We start from the raw sequence: 27,005 nt of genomic DNA on the forward strand, positions 1-27,005 counted from the left end.
TGGAGGTTTGGAGTAGAGTTGCTGCTGTAATCTGGGTCAATTTATTGGCATTGTTCAAAAGTTATATACAAATTAACTTTTGGCTGTTTATTTATTTATTGCATATACTTTTGGACTTCCACTGTAAATACCATTTGCACACCATTGGGAAACCTTAATTTTTGCACTTCTTGGAATAAACACTCTGAACAATTGAGTTCATCATCACAACATTTTACACCTCCATCTTCCAGTACATACAGAGCAGTGGTGCTGCTACTGTTCAAAACATCTTTGGGTTTGCCTTTTTTGTTGCAGTTGGCACACCCCTGTCTCTGTTACAACTGTGCTAGCTAATATAGTGGTTGGCTTTTATGTTACAACTGTGCTTGCTAATATAGCCTAGTGGTTGGCTTTTATGTCCAAAGCATATAAAAAGTCTAATGAGGATAATAGCACTTAATCACACAATTTCCAAGTAGTTTACTGCGAGTAATGCACTATGAAGTAAAGCAAAATACTAGATGGCACTGACTGCATAAAGCCAAAGCAACAGATGCATGCGTGTAATGATACTAAGACAGTCGACTATTGAGAATTTCAAAATTGAATGGCATGTCATCTCTCCAGCTACATTCTACTCAGGGCCTTTGTTCACAAACAATTCCCTCCCAGGACCTAAGCAAAGACATAGTGGTATTTTGGACAATTTCCTGGAACTCCAGATTCCAGTGTTAAATCACTTGAAACAAACAAATGAGGTTTCATGATTCTATTGTAGGAATGTCAGATCCAGGTTTCTGTCTCAACCAAAGAACCCATAACTGATTTACTGAACATCCCCCAATAAAAATAGTCTCTGCAGCTCCTTCCAAGGTCCACATTAAGACCCAGTGGCTGTACCACAGATGATGGCTGGAAGATGACATGCAGTCTAAGCCAGAGCTGTCACAGGGTTTCACAGTGGAGGTAACAGGAAGGGCAGCCAGAGGGGGGAATGATAAATAGATGGATGGATACTGTTTTTTTCATAATCCCCTCTGACACCAAGACCATTGCAGCATCAAAACATTGAGCAGGTCACATAATGACAGAGTAGACAGGTTAAAACTGTAAAAGTAAATCAATGTACTGTACTGTATAAGATATTGTGCAGATTTAAAACAATGTCAATATGAGACATAATAATACACAACAACTTTGGGAATTATAACCCATTGTTAATTTAAGTATAATTAACATCTATTAATATTAAGAAAATAACCGGTTCATGGCTAAACATTGAACATATTATATTCTTTATATTAATAGTATATGTTAATTGTATTGATTTACCATGATTGTTTGTTGTAAATCATCATCCTCTTAAAAGCTACAACAAGTTTTATAATGCATAACTGCTGTACAATTATTCATGAGATGATAAAACATTATACAACAGGTTTTTTATAAGAAAATATTCATATTAAGTTAAATACTTTCTATCATATCAAAAAATTTAAAAAACATCTGTAAGTGAAAATTCAACTATAAGGCGATTAAAATATTGTGCTCAGCCAATGCTGTGAGTTTAGGAGTAGGGCAATCAGTTTGGTCAGCCAATGGTAGTAGAGTGTTCAGGAAACCTTATTGAAAACATTAACTATTTCTGCAATCCCAACTGACAATATTAGTTATTGAGGTAGCTTTAAAGTAAAAATTGCAGTTTAGATGTTTGCAACATTAAATAAAAGGCCTATGCTTTTAAGACGATAATTCAGAAATCTGTTTCTGTCCTCTCTGTGTCTGTGTGTGTCTGTGTCTGTGTCTGTGTCTGTGTCTGTGTGTGTGTGTGTGTGTGTGTGTGTGTGTGTGTGTGTGTGTGTGTGTGTGTGTGTGTGTGTGTGTGTGTGTGTGTGTGTGTGTGTGTGTGTGTGTGTGTGTGTGAGATCATATGAGAGATGTGTGTGAAAAGCTCCCAAACAAGAAACCAGCTCAACTCCAATCTAGATCTGCCTGTATATCCCATGAGTATTTCTAAACTAGAAGCCTGAACAGATCCGACACAGATCGTTCTGCAAATGACCCTTGAATATTTCACCTGAGGATAACATATTTCAAAGCAGATAAAAGCAGGGAGCACACAGCTACAGAAAGCATTAATAAACACAAGCTGCATTCTTAAAAGAAATCCTTGAGTCAACATCAGCAGTGAATCAAAAGCTTAACATTATCAAACAAGATCCATCCTAACACCTTCCTCTATGACGGGACAGTCGTCAACTTGTACATATAAATGCATCATGCATAAGTCAGTATAACTGATACAGGTCTAGATCTGCAGATCTGTGTTTCTGAAGCAGGAGAAACAGAGCAGATACACACCTGTGCGGCACACTGCAGTAGGGCTGCCCGGTTTGAGAGATGTGCTCAGAATAACTCGCCCGGTTCCACATGCTTGCCGCAGATTTGCTAGCTTACGGGAAACACTCCTCTGAGCGGAGCACAGCTGCCGTTACTGCTGCAGACAAGCACTGCCCAGCTCACGAGTTTCATTTAAACGGCCTTCCCGCTCGCGGGATCTCCCACTCACCGAGAGACACGGGGGGGATGGGGATGGTGCACAAACAGCTAGCATGCACATCCAAATACACAAACACAAGACCGTTTCACCTCTCCTGCACCTTGTACCCTTTCACGTTTGTCACGGTCAAATGACGCAAGGGTCTCTACTTATTACGCATTTGTGAAATGGAAACGACTTCAGCAGATTGGGATGATAGAGATGCAAGAGGAGGAAAAAGAGAAGAGGGAAAGGATAGAGAGGTGGGAGGCAGGAAGGGAAAGAAATTAAATGAGACGGTGATAAAAGGGATGAGACGCAAGATTAAAGTAGGCAGGGAGAAAGGTTGAGTCAAAGAGAAAAGAACTGATTAAAATGGACAGAAGGAGAGAACAAGAAAAAGTCCATTTAAAAGAACAAAAATGCACATTTTAAAGTCTCAAAGAAGGGAACTGGCACGGCTCCAACTGGCGAGACTGATTATAGGCTGTGCAAATGGGCGCTATCAGCTAATGAAAGAGTGGCTGCAGGTGAAGGATGAGTCTTGAGCCTTGAGGTAATCCAGATGGGAGACTGGGAACAGCCCTCCGTTACTCATGCTCATCACAATCCCCCAATGAAACCCCTTCAACCCCAGTTCCTGTTCTGTTCCCACAGCCCAGATGTAAAATGAGATTCACTAAGAATACCCAAGCATGGGGTCTGGCCTTCAATTACGGTGGGGTCCAAATGTCATGGAAAACCTCACTGAAAATCTGGGATTCAGTATTATAATTTAAACCTGGAAATAAAGTTTCTGGGTTTTGAAACATTTAAAACATTGAAGCATTATTACGCCAAAATGACTAGGAAATCTTGATTCTGCACCATTTCAAGGTCACTAGACCAAATATGCAAATAGAGATCAACCAATATTGCTTGTTTAAGACCATACACAACTATTTTTAACTATTTAGTGTAATTGTTTAATAATTAACTAGCCTACTATTGAGGAAGAGGAACTGATTTTTAATTACGGTTTTATTTCTGAGGGGGAGGGGGGGGGGGGGGGGGGGACGACTAACTTTTAGTCCTGGTCCACTTAATGTTCACATTGGCATTTTTACCACCAAACCTAAAGGCGTAAGGATACATTCACAACCTGATTGGTCGGCTTCTATGACATTTATTTCGAGACTGAACATCCAAAACAATGCTGTGTGTTGGGATAAATGCGCTCATTGTATGCGTGTAGCCTACATATGATGGAATTTTGACCAGCTGAGAACTCGTGATGCTGTCAAAACAGCGGCAGGAATCCCTCTGTCACACACAAACGAAATGATGGGCTGTGATGGGCAACATCGCGACTATGACAAGAAAAAAACAGGTATGCTTGAGCATTCTGTCCTTTCTGGGGTCGCATCTTGTGACATCATGTCCAGATTTTAGTTTGCGTACATGTCTTTAGTCAGTGTTGCGCACCAGAGTTCGTTTGGAAGCAGACCGAGACCAATCTTTTCAGCGTTCTCGGTCCTCTTGTTTGGTGCGCACCAGGGTTCGGATGGCAGTGTTCACACTAATTCAAATGAACCGCAGTAACAGAGCAATTGCACCAGGGTTCCTATTAATCGAACCAAACATGGCAAGTGTGAACACACCCTTATTGTTGACACAAATTCATTGTCACTCAGTTTTATTTTGATAATTTATTTTTTTATTTTTTTACATTAAATTTGAAAAACAGAAGCTTTTGGACCCCACCCCATAGTATGTAATTTTGAATGCAAGGCAGGTTGCACTAAGACTGGCAAAGGGCAGAAGAGAGGAAAAAAATGAGAGGAGGAGCTCATCTGGTTGAATTATGAAGGATGCTCAATCATGCACATGCATTTGGCACTCACCTGAGTGAGTAATTAAAATCAAACATCACATATACAGCTCACTAAACCAATTACGGTCTCTCAGCCCAAGGGGACCTTCAGCCATTAGCAAGGTGGCAGCCTCCTCCATATCCGTGCTGAAAGCCACTAATGTATAGGTAATTAAACAGCAAATGAGAGGTTGTGAAGCAATTCCTCCCACATATATGCGACATAAAAACACATTCTTCAAATTACATACAGTTCCTTGTAATAACATCACTGTTAAAAAAAAAAAAAAATGTTTTAAGCTCTCCTGAAATTAAAAGGGGTTCAGTCCAAAAGTTGGAGCACAAGTAGCAATTATCTTGCTTGGCAGTTTTTTTTTCCTACAATTTAATGCAATTTTTTTAATTACAAATTATATCATCAGCATAAAAAAATGAGTGGAAAATTTCATTTATAAAAAGGTAACATGAATTTCAAATTTTCTTATAAAACCTGATAACATTGTCACTGGTACTTCAATGGAAGTGTAATGCTTTAGTCCATATGATGATGATAATAAAGATTCAAAAGGTTCCAAAACAAAGGTATTTATTATATAAAACTAAGTGTGTAGCACACGACAATACCAGACAATGAACTGCAAACACAGAGGAACTTAAATATACAAAGATAAAGAGCTAAATGATGAACAGGTTTACAGAATGAATTGAATGAGTGTCCATTGAAACTAATAAGTGGCGGGAAAAATGGAGCAAAGGAACACAGGAAACAGCAAACTGAACAGAAACAAACTAAAAGTCCATGAAAATGAAACCAAGGCTGCATCCAAAATCTCATACTTCCCTAATATATAGCAGACGAAAAACAGTATGTGACAAAAGTAGTATGGCCAAATTCACAGTACTCATAAAAGAGTAGGCAAAAAGTACCCAGATGAACATGACCATTTATTCAAAGGAGTTCACATGATCAATCTGAAAAATTATAAATGGTTTAAAAGTTGCATTACATTATGTGTAATTTTACTATAAAATAATGTTAAATTTATGTTTTTTGTTGATAGTCACATATTTACATATGATTAGTGACTTAGAAATAGTTCATAATATTTCTCTGACTTTTGTTTTATCAAAATACTAAAACGTTCTGCTTTCAGGTTTAAATTAGACTTTTACATTTTCAATGTGGTCTCAGACTCGCAATGTATTTTTCATGGTTATCATTAAATCAGCCTTTAGTTGCCCTCCACTGACATCTGATGTCTGGAAAAGCAAGACAGTTGTAGATCTATACTCTTGGATGCCATGATGAAATCCCAGAAACCTCCATTGATAATACTGCAAAAGCTGCCTGTTCTTCCCATTATCATCTGAAAGCAAACCTTTAACCATTCAAACTAACCACTATACAAGATGTCACTTAGGGTGCTTTCACACTAGCACTTTTGGTGTGCACCCGAGTTCAGTTCATTTGGAGGATGCTGTTTTCCAAACTCAGATGTCTGCAAAGAAAATTTGCAGTACATTCGCGGCAGATAAGCCGTTATGTGCTGACGCTTTAAAAACAAAACTAAAAGTTCAGGTACGGTGTTAAAATATAATCATTATGACGTTAAATTCTGTATCACGTCCCACAATCTTGCCGTTAAAAATTGTTGAATTTGAATTTAGTTTCTTTACATTGTAACTGTGCAATATCTTAATTTTACTTTATTAGAAATATATGAAGCTGGAACATTTGTGAAATTAAATGTATTAAAGTGTGTCCATCAATCTCATGTTATAAGAGAAACTTTAAAAGGTGCCAAAATAAGTTCAGACATCATATTCACACATCCTGAATCACCCTACCAAATCGAAATTTCACAATAAGAACACTATATTTGCCAACAGTACACAGTTCTTCTTTAACTCAGCATTTTACATTCTTGCAATCCACATTAAGTGTGAAATAAATAGATAATGGCTCCATTTAGAAACTGTGTGATATATTAACCATTGCCATAGACTTAATGGATTTTACAGCATCCCTTCGAAATTATAGTCATAACCATAACTTAAACATGTTTATTGGCTATCTAGTTAAGCTGTGGTAATATTGAGCTATAATAATAAAATATGACTTCCATCATGACTGCTTTAGATCATCATCAAAAAAAGAAAAAAGGAACTTAGTCATTTGGTAATTAATGATCATTTGTTAAATACAATCTGCTGAGTCTACATCTTCCTGTAGATAAATCTGTTCCATGGGAATAACAGAAAAACTCATAGTTGTATGGTACTCACCACTTATTTGGCCTTGAAGACCTAAGGACACTCCGGAAAAGACTAAACTTTTCAGTTTCTCTTATGTATGTGCCTCAAGAAGAATTCAGGATATCTGAAGATAGATTTTATCCACAAATCATTATTCTCTCTTCCTTGAGGTATCTTCTGGCACGTGCTCTTAACACCCAACAAGACTGATATTTCTGAGCCTCACAGTTATCTAAACTCACTGGAATCTTACTGAAGGTATGTGTCTCGTGTGCCAAAAATATCCCGGTGCTAATTGCTCAAATGACCTCTGTTTGCTCTGGTTCCTTCCTTCTGTAGAGGGTGTGGAGTGCGGAGTTGGATGGGTGAAATTAGTGCTGGATCAGCCTGAACTGAGCCGCCCCCATTCAGTCAGAGTCAGGCTGTCAGCACCTTCTCCATCTCCCCTGTGAGCTTCTACAGGATGAGGGGGGACAGAAAAGAGGTCTCATCCCTAAATTGAGCAGAGAAAGAAGGGTCTGACCAATCGCCCCCATCCTCAGTGGTCTCAGGTTACACCTGCTGCAGCGGGCCGCCTCAAATCAGCAGTAACTGATGAGCTTGCGGTCCAGATGAAACCAGAACCTTCCTGTCCTGTGCATCTGCCTTCAGGTTTACAGAGCTGATCAAATGGTGCAGAATAGAGATATGCAAGATTCTGAATTAAAAAGTACTCGTGACTGCTGCAAGTCATGATATGGAAAGATTCTTATCTGATCAAAAATACAGTAAACAGTAATAGGCTACTGTGAAATATTTTTAGCACCCATTATTCTTGTCTTGTGTCTCACATTACATAATTCTTATAATATCATATATTTCATATATAACATAACATAATATATTTCAGCACCCATTACTTTAGTCTTGTGTCTCACATAATATAATATATAACACAATATAATAATATAATATATATTATAATCTAATATCTAATATAATCTATTTCAGCACCCATTACTTTAGTCTTGTGTCTCACATAATAATATAATATAATTCATAAGTAATATAATATAATTCATAAATAATATAATATAATTCATTCATAATATAATTCATAATATAATAATTCATAATATAATATAATTCATAATATAATATAATATAATATATAATGCAGTCTGATTAAAGCCACAAGCTTTTATTTCTTATGAAGACAGACATTTGACCTTTATAACAGTGTGTTTTAATATTCATTATTCTTCACTGCCTGCCAGATTACTCCCCTTATTCTCCCAACCAAACCAGAAAAGGAGACACAATATTGACCAATTGATGGCATTTCTTTCAGTGCTTAAATTATCCTTATTTAGATGGCAAAATGTTATCGAAGTAATTATAATCCATAATATAATTGTATTATATTGAGTATTTATTTATGAGTATTTATAAAAAAGCATTTGGACTTAAAATGCATCACTTCAAAACCAGAGGTCAAAGCCAGGACAGACATGACGAAATGAGCCTTGATGGCCTGCTATCAGTCATGTAAACACTATAGCATGGGCAGTGATGCGAAAGAAAGAGTCAGAAAAATATAATCCAAGATTACTTTTTTATCAGGGAAGGGGGAAAGACTTTAACCCAGGCTAACTCTATGATGAATTCAATAAACTTGATATAAATTATAAATGAGCAAGAGGGAAAAATCTCCACAAGCTGTCCATTTAAATCCTGAATGAGATTTGCTCCATTGAAAGAAAACTAATCCCCCACCTCTCTGGTGCTGTCCACGTGTGACCTATGAAAGTCAAAGATTCAACAGCATTCCCTGGTGGTTGTCTTGAGCACAGCAGAGTGTTACTACATTCTCACGCTGCTCAGGCCAAGCAGAGGATCATTGACTCTGACAGAAATAACTTCATCCTCTCACCGTAGATATTTCATTCAGACTTTAATGTGGGCAAGGTGGGAAACTGCCGTAACTAGTGCTCGGGGCTATTTGTCCTGTGATCAGTCCTGGCAGAGTGAGTTAAGATGTGTGTGTTATAGCAGGTGGAACTGAGGGACATACATTTCATGGCTAGAATTAGGCAAATAAATTGCAGCAATCAATGTCACCATTACAGCTTGTTCTAGTATGGAGAGCAGTCAGACTTGATAATGTATGGATAGATTTAGTATGCAAAGACAGTATGTTACAGTTAAATGTGTTACTCAAAGAAAAAAAAGTACCAATAAAGTCGAATATTGACTATTATTTATATACTATTTACAAACTTATTTACTTTTTTTATACCCCTTTGTGGCTTATAAAAAATATATATATCCTGAATCGATAAATTCATGCTATTATATTTAAAAGATAAATAATCTATTTAGGCACAACTTTGGAGTAATGATAAAAAAGCAGTGTCCAAAAAGCGTCATACACTATCATTTAAAAGTTTATGGTCAGTAAGATTTTTTTCTTCATTTAAGATATTAGTACTTTATTCAGCAAGGATGCATTCAATTGATCACATTAACACATTTTTTTTTTTTTTTTTCATATATGTTTATTTGTTCATGTTGTTAATATGTTATGTGTGTTTGTATTTGTATTACGTACGCACCTATGGTGGAAACAAATTTCCTCTCGAGGACAAATAAAGGAAAATCTAATCATAAGTGACAGTGCATTTGTAGTGTGACAAAAGATTTCTATTTCAAATAAATGTTATTTATTTGAAAATTCGGTCACACTTTGGATTAGGGTCCAATTAACTCACTATTAACTACGACTTTTGCCTCAAACTCCTAATTACGGTTTATTATAGTTAGGAAGGTAGTTGTTAAGTTTAGGTACTTGGGTGGATTAAGGGATGTAGAATATGGCTATGCCGAATAAGGCATTAATATGTGCTTTATAAGTACTAATAAACAGCGAAAATCCTAGTAATATGCATGCTAATAAGCAACTGGTTAATAGTGAGAATTGGACCCTAAACTAAAGTGTTAAAATTTCTATTCATCAAAGAATCCTGAAAAATTCATCACGGTTTCCACAAATATATTCAGCAGCACAACTGTTTTCAACATTGATGATAAGAAATGTTACTTGAGCACGAAATCAGCATATTAGAATGATTCCTGTAGAATAATGTGAAACTGAAGACTGGAGTATTGGCTCCGGAAATCAAACATATAGATTTACCACCACAGTAATAAATTACATTTAAAAATATATTAAAATAGAAATCAAATTTTTTTTTTACTATTAATTATTTTAATAGTAATTTGTGCTACAGATATGAATGATAGTTCAAATAATGCAGCTCGATGAGGCATGCTATCATACTTCATAATATCACCTGATGGACAAAACAGGCAAAGAAATGAGAGAGACATGAGTAAAACAGACTAGAACTAGCCTAGATCAGCATCTCCCCAATAGTGTAAGCTGGAGCCAACTGTATTACAGTAGTCCCCTGAATTTTTTTTTTTTTTTGAGACTTTAACATTACATTGTATAAATTTGTTGCAACCACCTAAAAATAGACTTGAAGCACATAGGAATATATATAAAAAAATAAAAAAAAACGGAGAACATCTTGACAACTGCACAGCAACACCCTACTCTGGTAGCCTGTGAGTTTGAACATGCAAGTACTACTCAAATTTTGTTTAGAAAATGTACAAATCTAGTTCTGGTCACATGACTAAGATGAGACAATAACACCAACGTCATTAAATGATAACTGTGACGATATCAGGTGGGATGAAGGACCACCACCTTCAACTAAACCTTGCCAAGACAGAGTTGCTTGTGGACCCGGCCAACCCAAAACTACACCACAACTTCTCCATTCAGCTAGGTTCGTCATCCATAAGTCCATCAAGGTCAGCCAGGAACCTTGGGGTTGTGATTGATGATCAATTGAACTTTACAGACCACATTGCTAGAACTGCCCGGTCCTGCAGATTTGCCTTATACAACATTATGAGGATCAGGCCCTTCCTATCAGAGCATGCTACACAACTCCTTGTCCAAGCGCTTGTTCTATCCAGACTGGACTATTGTAATGCTCTCCTGGCTGGTCTTCCAGCTTGCACTGTCAAACCTCTGCAACTGATCCAAAATGCAGTAGCTAGAGTGGTCTTTAACGAGCCGAAGAGAGCACACATCACTACTCTCCTCACACTGGTTGCCAGTTGCCACTCGCATCAAATTCAAGTCACTGACTTTGCCTACAGAACAACCACTGGCTCTGCTCCCTCTTGCCTAAACTCAATACTTCAGACTTACGTGCCATCCAGAAACTTGTGCTCTGCAAGTGAACGCCGTCTTGTGGTGCCATCTCAAAGAGGCACAAAATCTCTTTGTCGGACCTTTTTCTGGTATGTTCCCTGAATGACCTGCCCAACTCAACCAGAGCTGCTGAGTCCGTGGCCATTTTCAAGAAACGGCCGAAGACGCATCTTTTTCGGCAACACTTGATCCATTAATACTAATACTTTATCTTCTATCTATTATCTTTATCAAATAAAATAAAAATACACGTACTGCATTAGATTAAACTGGGAAGGGTCATAGCACTTGCATATTGTTGTCCTATTGTTAGTTTAACTGCTTCTGATGTTAGAAAGTCGCTTTGGAAAAAAGCGTATGCTAAATGAATAAATGTAAATGTAAGTATCAACATGGAATAAAAATACAAGACTAAAATGTAGTTAAAAAAATTAAATAAAAAATCTTTGAAAAAAAAAAAGGAGACAAATATTGCAGACTGCTTTTACCAACCACTGAGCTTTCATGTTTGCAGTTGCTAGATGTCAATATTTTAAATCCTCCAATCAAAGCTTGTTTTGAAAAGGAGTTTTACTTAACCTTTGCAATCTGGCAACCATACGCACATGCTCTCTCTGCACTGCGGAAGCAGAAAGGATGATGTGAAAACAGACAAATATGCAAACTGGAGTTTAGCAATCTCCAGTGAGATATTCTGCTCAAATGAAAATGTCATTCAGCAAGTCTGTGTTCATGCGACTAAATCTGCGATCAAAGCTTCTCAGTGACAAAATTGTAACCAAGTTCTCATTGACTAAGGATATGTTTAAATGACAACAATGTACACAGACGACAACGTTGTCAAAACGATCCCCATTCACACGGATCTGCGAAAATATGTAATATGTATGCGTGAACATGTAATTCGCATTCGCATGATGTCACCGTTTTCACAAATTCATGTTTTTCTTGTTTACATGGAGACGGTAAAGGCATCGTTTCCAAAACCTTGCACTTTAAAACCCGTTTTCAAATGTTTGCGTTTTCAGGCCCCAAAACGCCGCTGTCGTGGACATGAACGGCCAAACCGCATAAAAAGATTTAGTGTCGTGTAAACATGCCCTAAAACTAGACTAAAATGCCCAGACATTTAGTCGAATAAAACTTGACAGAACAAAAACAGAACAAGGTTGGCTAAATATGATAAAAACTAAAAAGTACATTTGACACAGGACTAAGACTAAATTAAATAGCTGACAAAATTAACACTATATTAAAAAGGCACAACTTCTACTAAAACAATCAACATTCCAGTAGGCAAACATATAAATACCAGAGTATGAAATTTTAGGCTGATCGCATCAAGACAAAAATGCAGTCCTGTCAGTGTGGTCGTCCGTTGTTGAACATTTGGACAACTTCAACACTCTCTGCAGAGCCTGGCGGTCAAGGGCAGAAACTCTGCCATACAAAAATAGGCAAGAGTGTTTTTACTCTTTGCATCAGAAAACGGAGGAGATGGTTTGAGAAGCCGTCTAACCTTCCTCAGCATTTTGAAGAGTGCATTTTCTTGTTTAGAAAAAGAAGTATAGTTGACTGAGCATAAGAGTTCTGCTAATACTGATTGGTTCATGTTTCTCCGCCCAGCTTCCTAGAATCAATTACCAGATGCTTTGAGGAAAAGGTTTTTGTTCCAACACCACACTGCCAGCAAGATCTCTTTAAATCATGTCTTTAAATCACTCCAACACAGGACACAGCACTACAAAACAATAAAGTCCTGCCCGACCAACGACTCCCTTGCAGGAAGATTGCTCGCTCAAATGTTACTTGGATAAATCCCAGGTAGCGCGACTTCCTGCAAAAGGAAATGAAAGTTTGTTTTGGATGGATGACCTTCCTAAGAAACCAATACCACATCCACCTGCCTACTCTGACAATATATCCTCTTGAGAGTGAGTATGATTTAGACTAATTTTCTTTGAGGAGTCAAAGCAGTAGTTATCAATAGCTTTAAAAAAAAGACAAATGGCTCTCCACACCATTTCAGAGAGAGCACATTGATTTTTATTTTATTTTTTTTATTCAGAGAGCTCCTAGGTCTACATTACATTCAGCCAGACTTTTTAAGGTATCAAAATCTTAAGTCACATCTCATTTGGAAACTTTGTTCACATTCAGAAGAGAAACGTGTTTAAAACAAAGGCATAATCTGCACAACCCTGCTGTTCAGAATAAACTAAATAGTTGAGGCTTTACTTCAAACACGCACCCGTGAGACTGTGAAGATCATTCTTCGATAGCAAAATCTTAAGTATTAGCCATTGGAATTTCCTTCTCCTTCAAAAAAGGAGGCCAGCTTCATGGTCTGAATAGCATAATTCCTCGTTCTTAACCCCACAGACTGAAACGTCTGGATCAGAGAGCAAAATACATTGTTTACAAGATCAAGTCATCTCAGCAGCTCCTTTTATGTTAAGTGAAGGCGAGAGAAAACGGCATCTCTGCAGTCATATACATTTGCTGGCTCACTTCTTACAAAAATTCTGCAGGAGACCTGACATCTGTGTTCAGTTAGAGAAAAAAGAACTCTCCAGCACTAGGCTTTCTGGGTCCACATAAGTGTTGTTATTGCTAAGTATGCTAACTATTAAAGTTCCTTGAAAGTTTTAAAAATTGTTTTCATCAATTGAAGAAAAGGTCAAATAAAATATAAATATTATATGAAAAACTTCAAAATCAAAATTAGAAATGGCACCTTAAAATAAGTTCAAGACAAAGTATTGAAATTACTAAAACTGAAATAAAAACTAAGAAAAATTACAAAAGCACATATCCAAAAGACTAAAACAAACTACAATTAAAAAGAAAAAAATGAAATAAAGGTAATGTAAATATTAATAAATACTATAATAGTATACTATTAGTATAATTCTGGTCCACGTCATGCAAACTGAGCAATGAAAATAATAATTTGTACATTCTGAGAATTTGCCATCTGATTAATTCTGATCCTACAACTGCCCTGTTTACTTTGCCCTTTATTAACCTATATAATATTCTCATTACCTTTCCTCCGCTGATGTGGTTTCATCCTCTTCCTCGCTGATAGTCTCCAGTTTAATCTCGGTCCCCTCACGTCCAACATCCTGCTTGGTCACATGGCCCAACGGCAGGCAGCTGCAGCAGGTACCCATGCTGGCGGAGGCTTTAGCATCTCTACGGCCCCTATGTCTGCTGTCTCTTCGGTCTACAAACTTTCTCATGTACAGCAACACACATTGTTACATCTCAACCATGTTTCTGAGTTTAGCGCGGGCTGGAGGGTTAAATACGACAAGTCAATCTGTGTCTGACTGAATGGCCCTGGTGACATACTGCAAAACATAAGCAGCCACTGTCCTCGCTCTCAATTACCTCATTGTTTTTCCTCTGTCCCTTCCTCCTGTCAATGCTCTGTTATTACACCAAGTCCCATTTGTTTCGACCAGCACAAACAATGTGTTTTTAGCCTAGCATGGCTTTCATCTGTCATGGAAGATGTGATGGTACCATGGCACTTTGTGTCTGGTGCCTACTTCTTTCTCAAAGGAAGTATCATACAGTATACTATCTGGACAATATGGATGGCTTGAGGATACAATACAACAGTTGTAAGCAGCAATTCAGCACGACTGGTCTCCTACGCTCCAGATTAGATCAGAATATGGCTGCCCTCGGGCAAGTTATTTAAACTGGACTCACAGTGGTACTCCCGGGATGTGTGTCATTCATTTTGATTTCAGACTCTGAATTGAATTTAGGGAGCACAGGATGCACAAAAAGTGTAAACAATGTGACACCAAAACATTTTGTTGTATTTAGAAACCTTTTGTGGGAAAAAGCCTACCATGTGCCAATAAATTAAATGTTTGTAAAAAAAAAAGAAAAAGAAAAAAAGAAGTGAAAATATTGAATAAAATAATTAGAAATACACTGCTGTTTAAAGGTTTTGAGGTCAGTCAGATTTTTTTTTTTTTTTTTTTTTTTGAAAGACTAATACTTTTATTCAGCAAGGATGCATTAAATTGATCAAAAGTGGCAGGAAAAACATTTGTTACAAAAATTTATATTTCAAATAAATGCTTTTTTTTCTTCAAATTTCTATTCGTCAAAGACTCCAAACAAAAATGTATCATGGCTTCCACAAACATTAAGAACATTGATAATATTTCTTGAGCACCAAATTAGCATATTGATTTCTTAAGGATCATGTGAAGACTGAAGACTGGAATAACGGCTGCTGGAAATTCAGCTTAACCACCACAAGAATAAATTATATTTTAAAATATATTAAAATAAAAAAATAAAAAAAAGATATTGTTTATCAAATAAATTCAACATTGGTGAAGAGAGTTTTTTTTTTTAAATGTTTAACTCTTACCGAACCCAACATTTTGAAGTAATCCTTTTAAAAATACTGTACAATAACATACCATTTATAATATATTTAATTTTAGGGACAATTGTGGAAGAACATTCCATTGCTCTGATGAAGTGAAGTGCTCAAAATTCCATGTGTTTATTTTTATAGTTATTTGAAAACAGTGTGTAGAACATACTGTGCTATATTGTGTGAAAGTAATCTACATACCATGGAATTAATAGGCATAGTCAGACTAAATCAATGATGCGAATAAAATAAATAAAACTGATGATAGATTTTACTCCTTGTACCCCCAGGAGTTCATGTGTTTAACTACTGAAATTCCTCAATTCAGAATGACAGGAAGACAAATATAAACTGTCTTGCGATTCAAATTCAAATTCAACATCCTGTGGGACATGGCCAATTCAATTTTAATTCCTGCTCATGAATTGAAAGGGAGCCAATTCTTACATTTGGCCCAACCCTGGAATTCTCAAGACGATCAGTCATGCCTGGATTCATAAGCAGACCCCCCTGCCGCTGCTGGTGAGATACAAATAACACGATTTCCACAAGATAAATGATTAATGCTGCAGGTAGTTCAAAAGGAGCATTTCTCTTTTTTTTCTCATGAGCAGTTTAGTCCACTGCAGCTCCACTGCGCACAGCCCCCACCGCAACAGGAAAACATTAAGCAGTCCCGTCACAGCGAAAGGCTCCTGCTTCACTGAAAAACGCAGCATAATCACTTTATCCCCTATTCTCTTCAGAGAAAGAGGGTAAGGGGGAGAGAGAAAGAGAGAGAGGTAATACTGGCACAAACATGCTGTCTCATAATGCCTCATGCGTATGCTCAGAAACATCTGAGGGATCAAACAGAACTAGTGAACAAGTCAAGACACCTCAGATTTCAAATCAATCTGACTGCAGTGAGCATCTGCTACTGAGTAAGCATCCATCCTATGTAAACATTATGGTATGAAACAGCTGACTGAGATAAGCCAGAAAGAGCCACTGCACCTATAATATTAGCATTTTTTACTTGCACTGCAATATTTTGTCTGACGTACTGTGACGAAGCACAACCACTGCTCGGCGCTGAGGCTGACTACAAAGCCAGCCAATCACACTTAGGGATTACACAAAGGAAACAAACATTTCAGTGGAGCGGATGTCATGTAAAGGTCACACACACACACTCATAGTATTCATGACGAGGCCAAAACAAAAAGTCTGACAATGTATAGCCATAATAACACACACACACACAAAATAAATCAAGTAGCTTTTAAAAAGCATTTGAATCTGACTGATAATAAACAGATGATGTTACAAGTTGTTGTATAAATCACACGAAGGCATCTCAACAAATCAGTCTTTAATCCAAACAGAATTATGCAGGAGAAAACAACTACATTAGCACAAACGATACCATCAACTAACTCAAACTGAGGGCTTATATACACAGAGCAAACTAAACTAAACAGGGTAAAAGGGTAACTAAACAAGGAACTCCTGAACTGAATGAATGAAACAATGTGTAACCATGGAAACAAACAAGCAGGGAACAGAGAGAACAGAACTAATTAACATACTAGAAAACTAACTATGAAACTCAGGCATGAATGGAACAGAAAAACATAATAAACAAACTCAGAATGTGACATTACTCCCCCCTCCTGGAAGGCCCGACCTTGAGGCAAAAAGAGTCCAACCGGGGAGGATGCAGGTAGGCTTGGAAGACTCTAGGGCAGCACCGGCAATACAGGGAGCCAGGGAGGTACTGGCAGTGCAGGGGGCGCTGGAGATGTAAATCGCAAGGGCTCGGTCTTCTTGAGACAAGGTGGGAACATTAGAGTCTATATCTTTGGAGATGTAAATGGCAAAGAAGCTAGGGACATTTGAGCTTAGAACACTGAAGACAGGAACAGCCTCCGTGGCCGAAACGAAGGAGCTAGGGACACCGGAGTTAGGAATGGTAATACTGCAGGAACTCCTCCACATACTGTTCCAGAGGCTGACCGCTCTGATGGAGGGAGAAGATGAGATGATCCTCAGCCAGTCCTCTTGCCTCAGCCAGATCCATATTTCCCCTTCTTGTTTTGGGGTCTGGTATTGTCACGTACTGTGGTTGTGATCAAAGCGCACAACGATATAGAGTTCATAATAGTCCTTTTATTTAACCAAAACCAAGAGTAAAACCACGAGATAACAAAGGGTAAATAAACAAGGAACAGCTGAACTGAATGGATCAAACAATAGCAGTGTTTCCACTGTTGGTTCAAAAGCAAGCATTCTAGTGCGTGCCAGGGCCAGTCGAGTTTCCAGCAAGTGTATGAAATAACTTCCTTGTGATCTGATGGGGATTCTGATCACTGTATGAGGCAGAAATATATTTATATGCAATGCTAAAAGCTACTTATGCTAACCACTGCAATAATAAATACATATAGCAAATACCAGAGGCTGTTGAAGAACGTAGACAAATCATCTCATAGATAGCCTTTGTTGATACCAGACAAATGCCTCTGCATGTGTCATACAAAACATGTATAGCTCCTAACTCCTGTTTTCTTCTCATGAGCTCCCTCTGTTGCTCTGGCTGAAAGGAGGTGTGTGGAAGCTAAAGTATAGCGTGCTTGCTGCATGACATGGAGGTGCCAACGCGATCACTCAACAGTTTTCCTGATAACAGCGGAAACAACTTAACACTCTGTCGTTTTTGTTCATACAGTTAAACGAACCAGAGAATTAGAGTAATGCATCATTCGAAACTGTAAAGAGTCTACTTTTATTTGTGTAAACTCACAATTACAACAAAACATGTTTTTGTAAAAGAAAGAAAACAAAAAGGGTGTGCTTTCTGCCATCTCAGCCTCCGTAAACTGGAGCACGTCACAACAATGAACAAACTCAGTTTCTCACAGACACGAGAAATATATCTATAGAAAGCTTGAAATGTCTACTTTTAAACTAACCAATTCAAATAAAAAACAAATACTCTGATTATGTAATCTGCATGAAACATGCATTTCTCTCTAAAGTAACTGTTCTTTCAGATATCGTTGGATTTCTGCAAAAACAACTGGTTCAGAAATGACAGCTCATGTCTACAAATACACTTATTCTATGGATGGGACCAAAAAATGTAAAAGAATAGCGATGGGAAAATAATGCACCAATAGCTAACCTCTGTTACTAAACTCTGTACCTAAGCTAAACTGTTCATGTAAACACTGTGTTTGGATTCATCAATCGGAATGATTTCATTCCAATTGAAACTCAAACTGTCGATGTAAACATTGTCTTCTGATGCTAAACAAAAAATACTTGCATATTAAACTTTATAAATCACTGCTTCCGGTACACTGCCATACGAGTGCTCACGAAAGAGACGTTGTACCATGCAACATGAGTGCGTTGTGAAGTTCGAACGAGAAGTGGCATTCCTCCATGCTTCCGCGTTAGTGCTCGCACGAATTTCACAACACACTTACATCACGTCACAACATCTTTCTTTTCAAACACATCGGGGATGGCATGAGTGTAAGCAACTGATAAGATAATTTTAATTATTTGCGTGAACTATCCCTTTGAACATGATTCCAGGGGGTTAGTGAATGAGCTATTTAGTGTTCTGCCCCTGAAAACAACCCTATCAAACTATCAATCCTCAATGTATCAAGTCTAATCTTGATAGATTCAAGAAGGTCTGGACCATCCCAATAGGTCTCTAGGTTAAAATGAGCACATATGTCTACAGTAAATGTTGTAATAATTAATATATTAAACATGACAGTTCACCTCAAAAACACTCAGTAGTAGCCTGATCTGGAGCGTATCTCCACTATATTTTGAACCGATGTGACAGCAGGTAATGTAGCATGACTCTACACCATCAGAAAGTAAAAAGTCAAAAGGTCATTTGCAGGATGAGTGAGCTTTGCCTCTGAAAGAAAGGAATGGGACTACTTAAAAACACATCTACACAGGAACAGTGACGCGTGGAGAGGGTTGCTGGTTTGGCACAAATGCTGCTCCACTGACATTGCTGGGAGATGGTGCCTATAGGGAAATCCATCCTCTTTAATCAACATTTAAAGTGTTTTGCCTCCATTCTACTGAAACACATCATGGTTAATTAACTCATTGCATCCCAAGAACTTCAGTAGACTGAACCAAAAGTGGGGGGTGGGATCAATACTCCATGAGTGGATCAGAAGAGAAAGGGTGATTGAGGTAAAAATACCACAAACTGAAATTCTAAATTTTTTCCCAAGAGTTTGAGCTGTGGGAGTGCCAGAGAGCTGGTGTTTGGGAATCTGAGTCTCTGTAGGCGGTCAATTTAGGGCTACAGTCTCATGGAAATACAACACTTCCACTGCAGCTCTAGTGGGATGTAAACCCAAATGACAAAAAGGATATTGTCACAATAGGACACCATTGTGTCTAAGTGCCTTTGGGGAGATATAGAATTGCACAAATTCAGTACAGAATACTTTTCAGAGAATCTGCTGGCTTTTTGGGGAGGAAAAACTGGGAAATTCTTGTTTCACACGTGTTCGTACACAAAATTACTCAAGTGTATTCACTCAAGTGTAAATATATATACTACAGTCCAAAATTTTGGGATCAGTATGATTTAAAATATAATTTATTCATTACTCCAATCTTCAGTGTCACATGATTCTTCAGAAACCAGTCTAATATGCAGATGTGGTTTTATTATTAAGTTGAAAAAAGTTGTGATGCTTAATATTTTTGTGGAGAAATACTTTTTAGGATTCTTTGATGAATAGAATGTTCAAAAGAACAGCATTTATTTAAAATAGTAAAGACATTTGTAATGTTGCAAAATATTTCTATCACTTTTGATCAACTTCATTTAAATTATTCTTTTTTTATTTTTTTTAAAAAGGGGGTTTGAATGGTAGTGTATATTCTCAAGGAGGATATTTTCTTCCTCCATCGGGGCTCATGTAAATGAGTTTGATTTTACTACGGCCGCTCACACTCAACAGTCCCGCCATTGTGTTGACTCCTCTTATTTCCAAAAAACCTGCTGCACAAGCAGCGGCTGTTGTCACGGCAGCGACATGCAGACTTGGCCTGAGCTCAGGCTGTTGGATGAGCAGTGAAGTGAAAGAAGGGGGTCTGGGGGGGGGCTTCCTCAAACAGAGTCACCATGGACCTTACCATCAGGGTAGACGCCGTATTTAATATGATGTGAATTCTGAAACGAACGACATAATTATTATTCGAAAAATAAAAATACTATTAGAATTTTAATACGTTGCTTTCCTGGCCGTAAAATCAGTGAATCCATGATAAATTCCAAGCATGCAAACTAAAACCCACAGTTATAATGAAATGCACTGGGTGGCGCTGTGGAACGTGTAAACAAGTTGATTTTATTTGATCACAATGTCGTAGCCTGCCTCGCAAAGTTTCGAATTACTTCGATAAATATTATCTAACTAAATGATCTTACAAAATGGAATTACTTTTGATCAAATTAATGAATGAAGCTGAGTTATCATAATATCACCACCACATGAGAAATCACATGAAATCCAAACACAAGTCGAATGACTGCAGGTTAGACCAGCTTTACCCTAATGAGCCGAGAAGATAACTGATAGACTCTGATAGAATGATCTCGAAACGTGCTTCCTTTACGTTTCGTCTAGTGAGACAGGTTTAAGAACAGAAATCACAAATTGCTGTTAGAAACTTTGCTTAGCACACCGTTATCTTTGTGTCTGCAACATTTGTCAGCAGTGTGTGTTTTTTCACCAGAGCATGTTCATATTGTTTTTCTCAACATTTTTGCTAAAAGAAAACCTCAATATACATAACATAAGCTTGTTGTGTATATTGCCTAATTGTAAGCTTGTTCAGAAATGGTGACAAAAACTTGATGAATAAAACGTCATTGTAAATGTTAAACGGCATTTTAATAAACAAATATTCGTTTTTTATGAGGCCAAATATTCAAAAACAATTTTTTTTTTATTCCCATCCCTAGTTTGTTTTTCGAAGCATCAAAAAGATTCCTTTCTAAAAATAATAATAAAAATAATAATAATAATTTAATCAGTAGACAAAGCACTCCAGAAAACATTGGTTGTGAAAATCAAATGACTTCAGCTAGAACAAATTCTACTCCAAATAATCTGCCAAACTTATTGTAAGAGAAATATTGAACTAACCAAAGGACTAACCAACTGGCACAAGAAGCTTTCAAACTCAGGGCAACCCTGACTGTCCTATAGGAAAAGAAATCTCTTATGTGTGAACCTGCCAATATGAGCTCTTGGTAAGAGGAAGGACACACTGTCACTCTGATAAACAACACTGACCCTCGACCCTTCTGAAAAGCTGCTGAAGCGAGACAGATGTAGAGTGGAAAGGACGTCTCCGCACAAGCACTATTCCTCACACGTCTGATCGTCCAGGCTGGAGCGGAGGCCTGCTGAGACCACCTGCCATTCACTCTCTGAGGCTGAGAAACCAATGCAGGATACAGAGATGAATCACCTTGACTCTTTATGACTCAGCCAAACCCTTCTGATGTCTACTGAGTACAATAGGTTTTCCTCACGCTGAGCTGACCTACGAGGACCTTTCAGAAATCATTTGTCCTGAGTCACAACCTCCTAATAAAGTCATATAGGTCATTCTAAGAATACAGGTGCCATGTGTCTGTCATACATGTACATCTGCTAATATATTATGCATATTGTGATGAAAAAATATATTATGAAAATAAAAGCTGGCATTTTATCTTCCTCTCTCTACACAGTATATGTACACATTTAATTTGATTCCATATATATTAACAGTAATATAAACAGTAATATTATAACTATTATTACAGTTTAGAAGATTTTTTTTTTAAATGTAATTTATTCCTGTGATGGCAACACTGAATTTTCAGCAGTCATTACTCCAGTCTTCAGTGTCACATGATCCTTCAGAAATGTAAATGTCTTAAACCGGTCACTTTTGACCAATTTAATGTGTCATTGCTGAATAAAACTATTAATCTAAAAAACATAATAGTAATAATTCTTACTGACCCCAAACGTTTGAACAGTGTATGTATATGGATTGTAGTTTAAATAATACATTGGATTGTCAAATATTATATTCCAACATGTTAAAATGTATTACTTTATCTTGAAATTAATCTGTTTAAAATGTACTTAAAGAAACACCCTATCAAATTGGAAAAGGCACCGGTTTCACAGAATGAACTCTTTAAAGGTCAACTGAAGATCCACCTTCGGTCTCCTGCATACAGGGATGGAGAACATGTGCCTCTCCGTCTCAAAATGAGTGGGAACATCTGAGAGTCTTTTTCCCCCATTCATATCACTTAATTAGATGAATGCTGGATGGATACAGACATACACTAAATCCATTAGCTATACCGTTTTATGGGACTTATTAAATGTTTGGCATAATTCAAGCCTGCAGTATATCAAACATAATTTGAATAATAATCCAGTATGCCGGATACAGAGCAGTCCCCCATGAACAACAAAAATAATAATCACATCAGCAGAAATGATGGTCTCTGAGAGTGGCTAATGTAACGCAAGCGTGCTTTGTCTCAAGGACAGTCTAAGCATCACTCTCTCCCAGTCCCTACTGCTGCACATTTAACAACATCCAGTACTCTACTGTACACTATACTGTACTGCAGTCTACGGCAATGAATGTTGATTTATAAAACTACAAGAGGATAAAGAAAAAGAAAAATCTCTTCCCATAAAGTTTGAAGTGAGGGAAAGCAAACAGCCACTTATGACTGCCAGACTTTACACAAATGGTGCATGATAAATTCTTTGGCATAAGTCAGTCAAATAACCACAGACAGCAAACAATGCAATTTAAACCACAAAACGGGCAGATTAAAGCAGTGGAAGACTCTCTCCATACCTAAAAAGGCAATTTTCACACAATTTTCGACAAAGTATGCAGCCTTTTCTATTCTAGCCTTCTTCGCCTAAAAAAAACCAATCAGCTCCTTTTCTAGCACATTAACACAAAACGACACAAAGACAAATGTTCAGAAGGATCAAAACAGGAACTATACTGTCATTTAGCCCACAAATAAGTTGATTACTTTACAGTCTTGACATTTCAGCTCTCGAAGGCCTCTGAGCTGCACTGTTCAGTATTTGACTGTGCCCAGATGCAGCACAATGAGTCCCTTCACATGCCCCACAATAAAACTGTCAGCAATAACACATTTCTAAAATCATTTTCTTTGACCTTTAAAACACCCCCCTCACTACAGCAGCATTGTCGGGATGCATTTTTCTGGTCAGACACCAGTGGAGCATTGAACTAACAAATAAACAGCTTTATGGGAAAATGGTGCTTTTTAGATGCAAAGAAGAGTGCAAGACACTAAGGCATTCTGGATTACGTGGGCTACGTTGGTGGCACATCAAGATAACTGGGTGATTGTCATGTATTCTCATTTGTAGATTTCTTAGATGCAGAGACCATGATATTTTGGCATCTGTGTACGATCCATATGAGACTTATGTTGAATAAAACAACTAATGAGTAATACAGAGGAAGGTCACATCACAAACATACAATTTCAATAAAGAAACTGAGTTACCACAAGATGCATTAGGTCACTGTAGGATCATGCACTTTATATACTCTGGTGAATGTGTTCAAGGACTCTCCTAAGCTAATATTGAAAATAAGCCACAAGTAAACATCCTTTTCACTGCAATCCTGCAGCAAATCATTGCATGGCAATTGTGTAGAAGACAGCAAAGATGGACTCTACACAATTCAGACACGAATCCGTGATGGGGGAAATCTTATCTAGTAGCTTCACATTGCCTCTCATTTGCTTCTGCTGCCCCAATTGGTTTGTTAATGTGCGCCATAAAGTGCAATCACATCGGTTGTTTACTGCCAGCTGTCGGGTTGATTTCTCAATTCAATTAAACAAGCAGTTTAAACAAACTAATTATCTGTCAGCAGAAGAAAAAAAAAAACTCTTATATGTCACATGGAACAGTAAAAGATGTTGACTGACTATGAATAACTAGATACTTTGACTATGATGATGGTGGTTTGGTTGCGGTTTTCACATTAGTGGAGCTGAATGGGTAAAGTGACTTTGGAAAGCCAAGCCACCATGAATTGGCTGTATGATCTCGCCATACATCTCTGTCATTCCACAGTCATATGGGCACATGCACGTACAGACAGAGTACAACATCCGCTAAACGGGGAGGGTTAAGGTCCTGCACATTGCCGTACATGAGGAGAATTTTAATGAGAAAACCTCATCCAGTCCTGCTGGGCAATGCCCTTTATTTCCAGCGTTAAATGGGCACAGAGAGAGGTAATGGGCTGCATGGGTGACTGTAAACAGTAGTGAGGGCCCTACAATCAGAATTAATGATTCTCTTTGTCATCATATAGCTTAGATCAAACACAAGCAGATCTCCTTCCCATTATCACTTGTAATTGAATGTCATTCAAGAAAACTATAGACAGGTAAAGCTATAACAGAAAAATGCTGTGCTGATCTCAATCTGAAATTCTACCAAACTATAAAAAGGTTTTTAAAAAAAACATGTTAAATTAATAACGGAATGTTTTAATAATGTAATACTGAAATATTCCTGATATTCCAACATTAATACACTCCATTCAGATGAAAAACTGAAAATAGCATCTACTGGTTCCAAGGGAAATCATCTTTTACAGCATGAGCTGGCTCATTAATACAAACGTATTTAATACATTTGTACAGAATTACCTTGGGAAACATTATCTAGGGAACTACTGCAACGCTTATGCCATCTTATTGCAGAGATGATATCTTAGATATTTGCTTTTATTTATGTACTATTCATGCTACCAATTCACAATAGCATCTAGAACAACTTTGTTTAAAATGTAATCAACTGAAGAGGATGACATGTCAAAAAACACATTTTTATACAAGATCAATATCTAAATAAACAACAAATTGTTGTCATTGACATGCTAAGCCAAGCCACACATCCCGTCATATTCAGGCAATATAGGGTGCTGCTGTTCTATACAGCAGCACTGACCACAGCCCCCACAGCAATAGTCCAATACTCAGCACAGGGCTTCTCAAACCTATCTTGAGGACCCCCACCACTGCACATTTTGTATGTCTCCCTCATCTAACACACCTGATTCAACTCATCAAGCTCATTAGTACAGACTGAGGGAGACATCCAGGCTGAATCCGAAAACGCCCCCTATATACCCTCAAAAAGGACGTTATTTGAGTTGACAGCCATTTGTAGTGGTGTCCGAAACCATAGTGGACGTTATTGAGTGCACTTATTCAATCCCACATTGCACCGCAATAACGAGTGTACAATCGATGTACGCTCAACAGCTGTCCGAATTCACTAACTCGTTTTCATTCACTCCTTCAAGTGAACAGTATTAGTGGACTAACGTAGGGAATAGTGAATGAGGGTTTAGGGGGCGATTTCGGATTCAGCCCCAGAATGTGCAATGGTGGGAGTCCTCTGGACAGGTTTGAGAAGCACTGTCTTAGCAGCTAACGTTTCCAGGCAGCTCACTTAGCTGTACTTCTCTCCCTGCCAAAGTCCACTTCATCTCACTTCTGCCGCACACTAGCTGCCCACGAGTCTCCTCACCTACTCACCGTGGTGGAGATGGATGTTGACAAATGGATAGATTGACTGACTACTAGATGAACGAATAGACAGACAGACTGACAGGCAGATAGACAGACATACATACAGGCAGACAGAAGGATGGATGGAAATCAGATTGATCACTGTATAAACAGTGATAACTGTACAAAACAATGGATAAATAGACTGATAGATGAAAATCAGTTATCTGATTTCATTCCCATAATCTACACATTGCAATTCAGCAGTAAATATTCAAACGTTCAATCAAGTGAATTGTCTTTTCATGGAGGCTCGAGCAGACAGCGGACACTGATCAGTGCGAGAGGCGGGAGTGAGTGAGCGCTCGTTGGGGAGGGCTTTGCAGTTGCACTCGCATCCTCACGGTCTCACAAGGACAAAAACAGAAATGTACTATCGCTTACTTTATAAAGTAGCTGGCGCCTTCCTCGGTGAAGCCCTCTTCCCATCCTCGCGGTAAATCTAATGGGAGAGAAATATTTGTACAAAACTCCATTAAGTTTTTAATGAAACAGAAAGTAGCCCTCCATCAATTATGCAAACGACGTGTTTCCACAGCTTACTTTAAACACACTTACTTGCAGTAGCCTATCCGTCTAAGGATTTAAAGTTTAGACTAGAAAGCATGGTTTATTACTGTACCTGATCGTATCATGTGTCCCGAGTTGACAGGTTCGCCAGTGCGGGGATGGAGCCAAGTAGTGCCGCGAGTTTTGTCGCTGGAAAACAGAAACACCTGTTACGAGACCCATTGGAAAATGTGCAGATTTACTAGAACCACAGTACAACACAACGACTGTTATTAAACCCCTAATAGCTGCTTACTTGATGAAAAAAACCCTTCCATCCCTGCACACTCCGTAGGACCACTGATCAGGTAGTGTATCCCGCCCGAGCGGAGCCGCCATGATCCCGGTTTAAAGTGAGAGCTGCGCCGCAGAGTTTCCAGGGAATCGGACAGTCCGATTATCACCACTAGGGCTGCACTGCTGTTTAAAGGGGCAGGC

At 37.9% G+C, this 27,005-nt stretch overlaps 1 protein-coding gene across 13 annotated transcripts in view; it reads right to left on the bottom strand.

Moving 5' to 3' along the window:
• Positions 1 to 26,973, bottom strand: part of plekha7b (pleckstrin homology domain containing, family A member 7b) — a 102,198-nt gene extending 75,225 nt beyond the window's left edge. For 5 of the 13 annotated variants that reach the window (XM_082149776.1, XM_082149775.1, XM_082149790.1 and 2 more), the window contains exons 1-3: positions 26,824 to 26,966; positions 26,641 to 26,717; positions 26,403 to 26,460 (exon numbers count right to left, since the gene is read on the bottom strand). In XM_082149776.1, coding sequence (XP_082005902.1) covers positions 26,403 to 26,460; positions 26,641 to 26,717; positions 26,824 to 26,906 — 218 coding nt within the window. In that variant the 5' untranslated portion in view covers positions 26,907 to 26,966. Of the gene's footprint in view, positions 1 to 2,343; positions 2,547 to 12,211; positions 13,502 to 13,947; positions 14,580 to 26,402; positions 26,461 to 26,640; positions 26,718 to 26,823 lie in introns of those variants that run through there. The other 8 variants (XM_082149783.1, XM_082149774.1, XM_082149787.1 and 5 more) reach the window with 8 other exon arrangements.
• Between the last annotated feature and the right edge of the window lie 32 nt (positions 26,974 to 27,005).

Source organism: Leuciscus leuciscus (assembly GCF_965113295.1).
Source record: "Leuciscus leuciscus genome assembly, chromosome: 2".
In the NCBI taxonomy this organism is placed as follows: domain Eukaryota; kingdom Metazoa; phylum Chordata; class Actinopteri; order Cypriniformes; family Leuciscidae; genus Leuciscus; species Leuciscus leuciscus.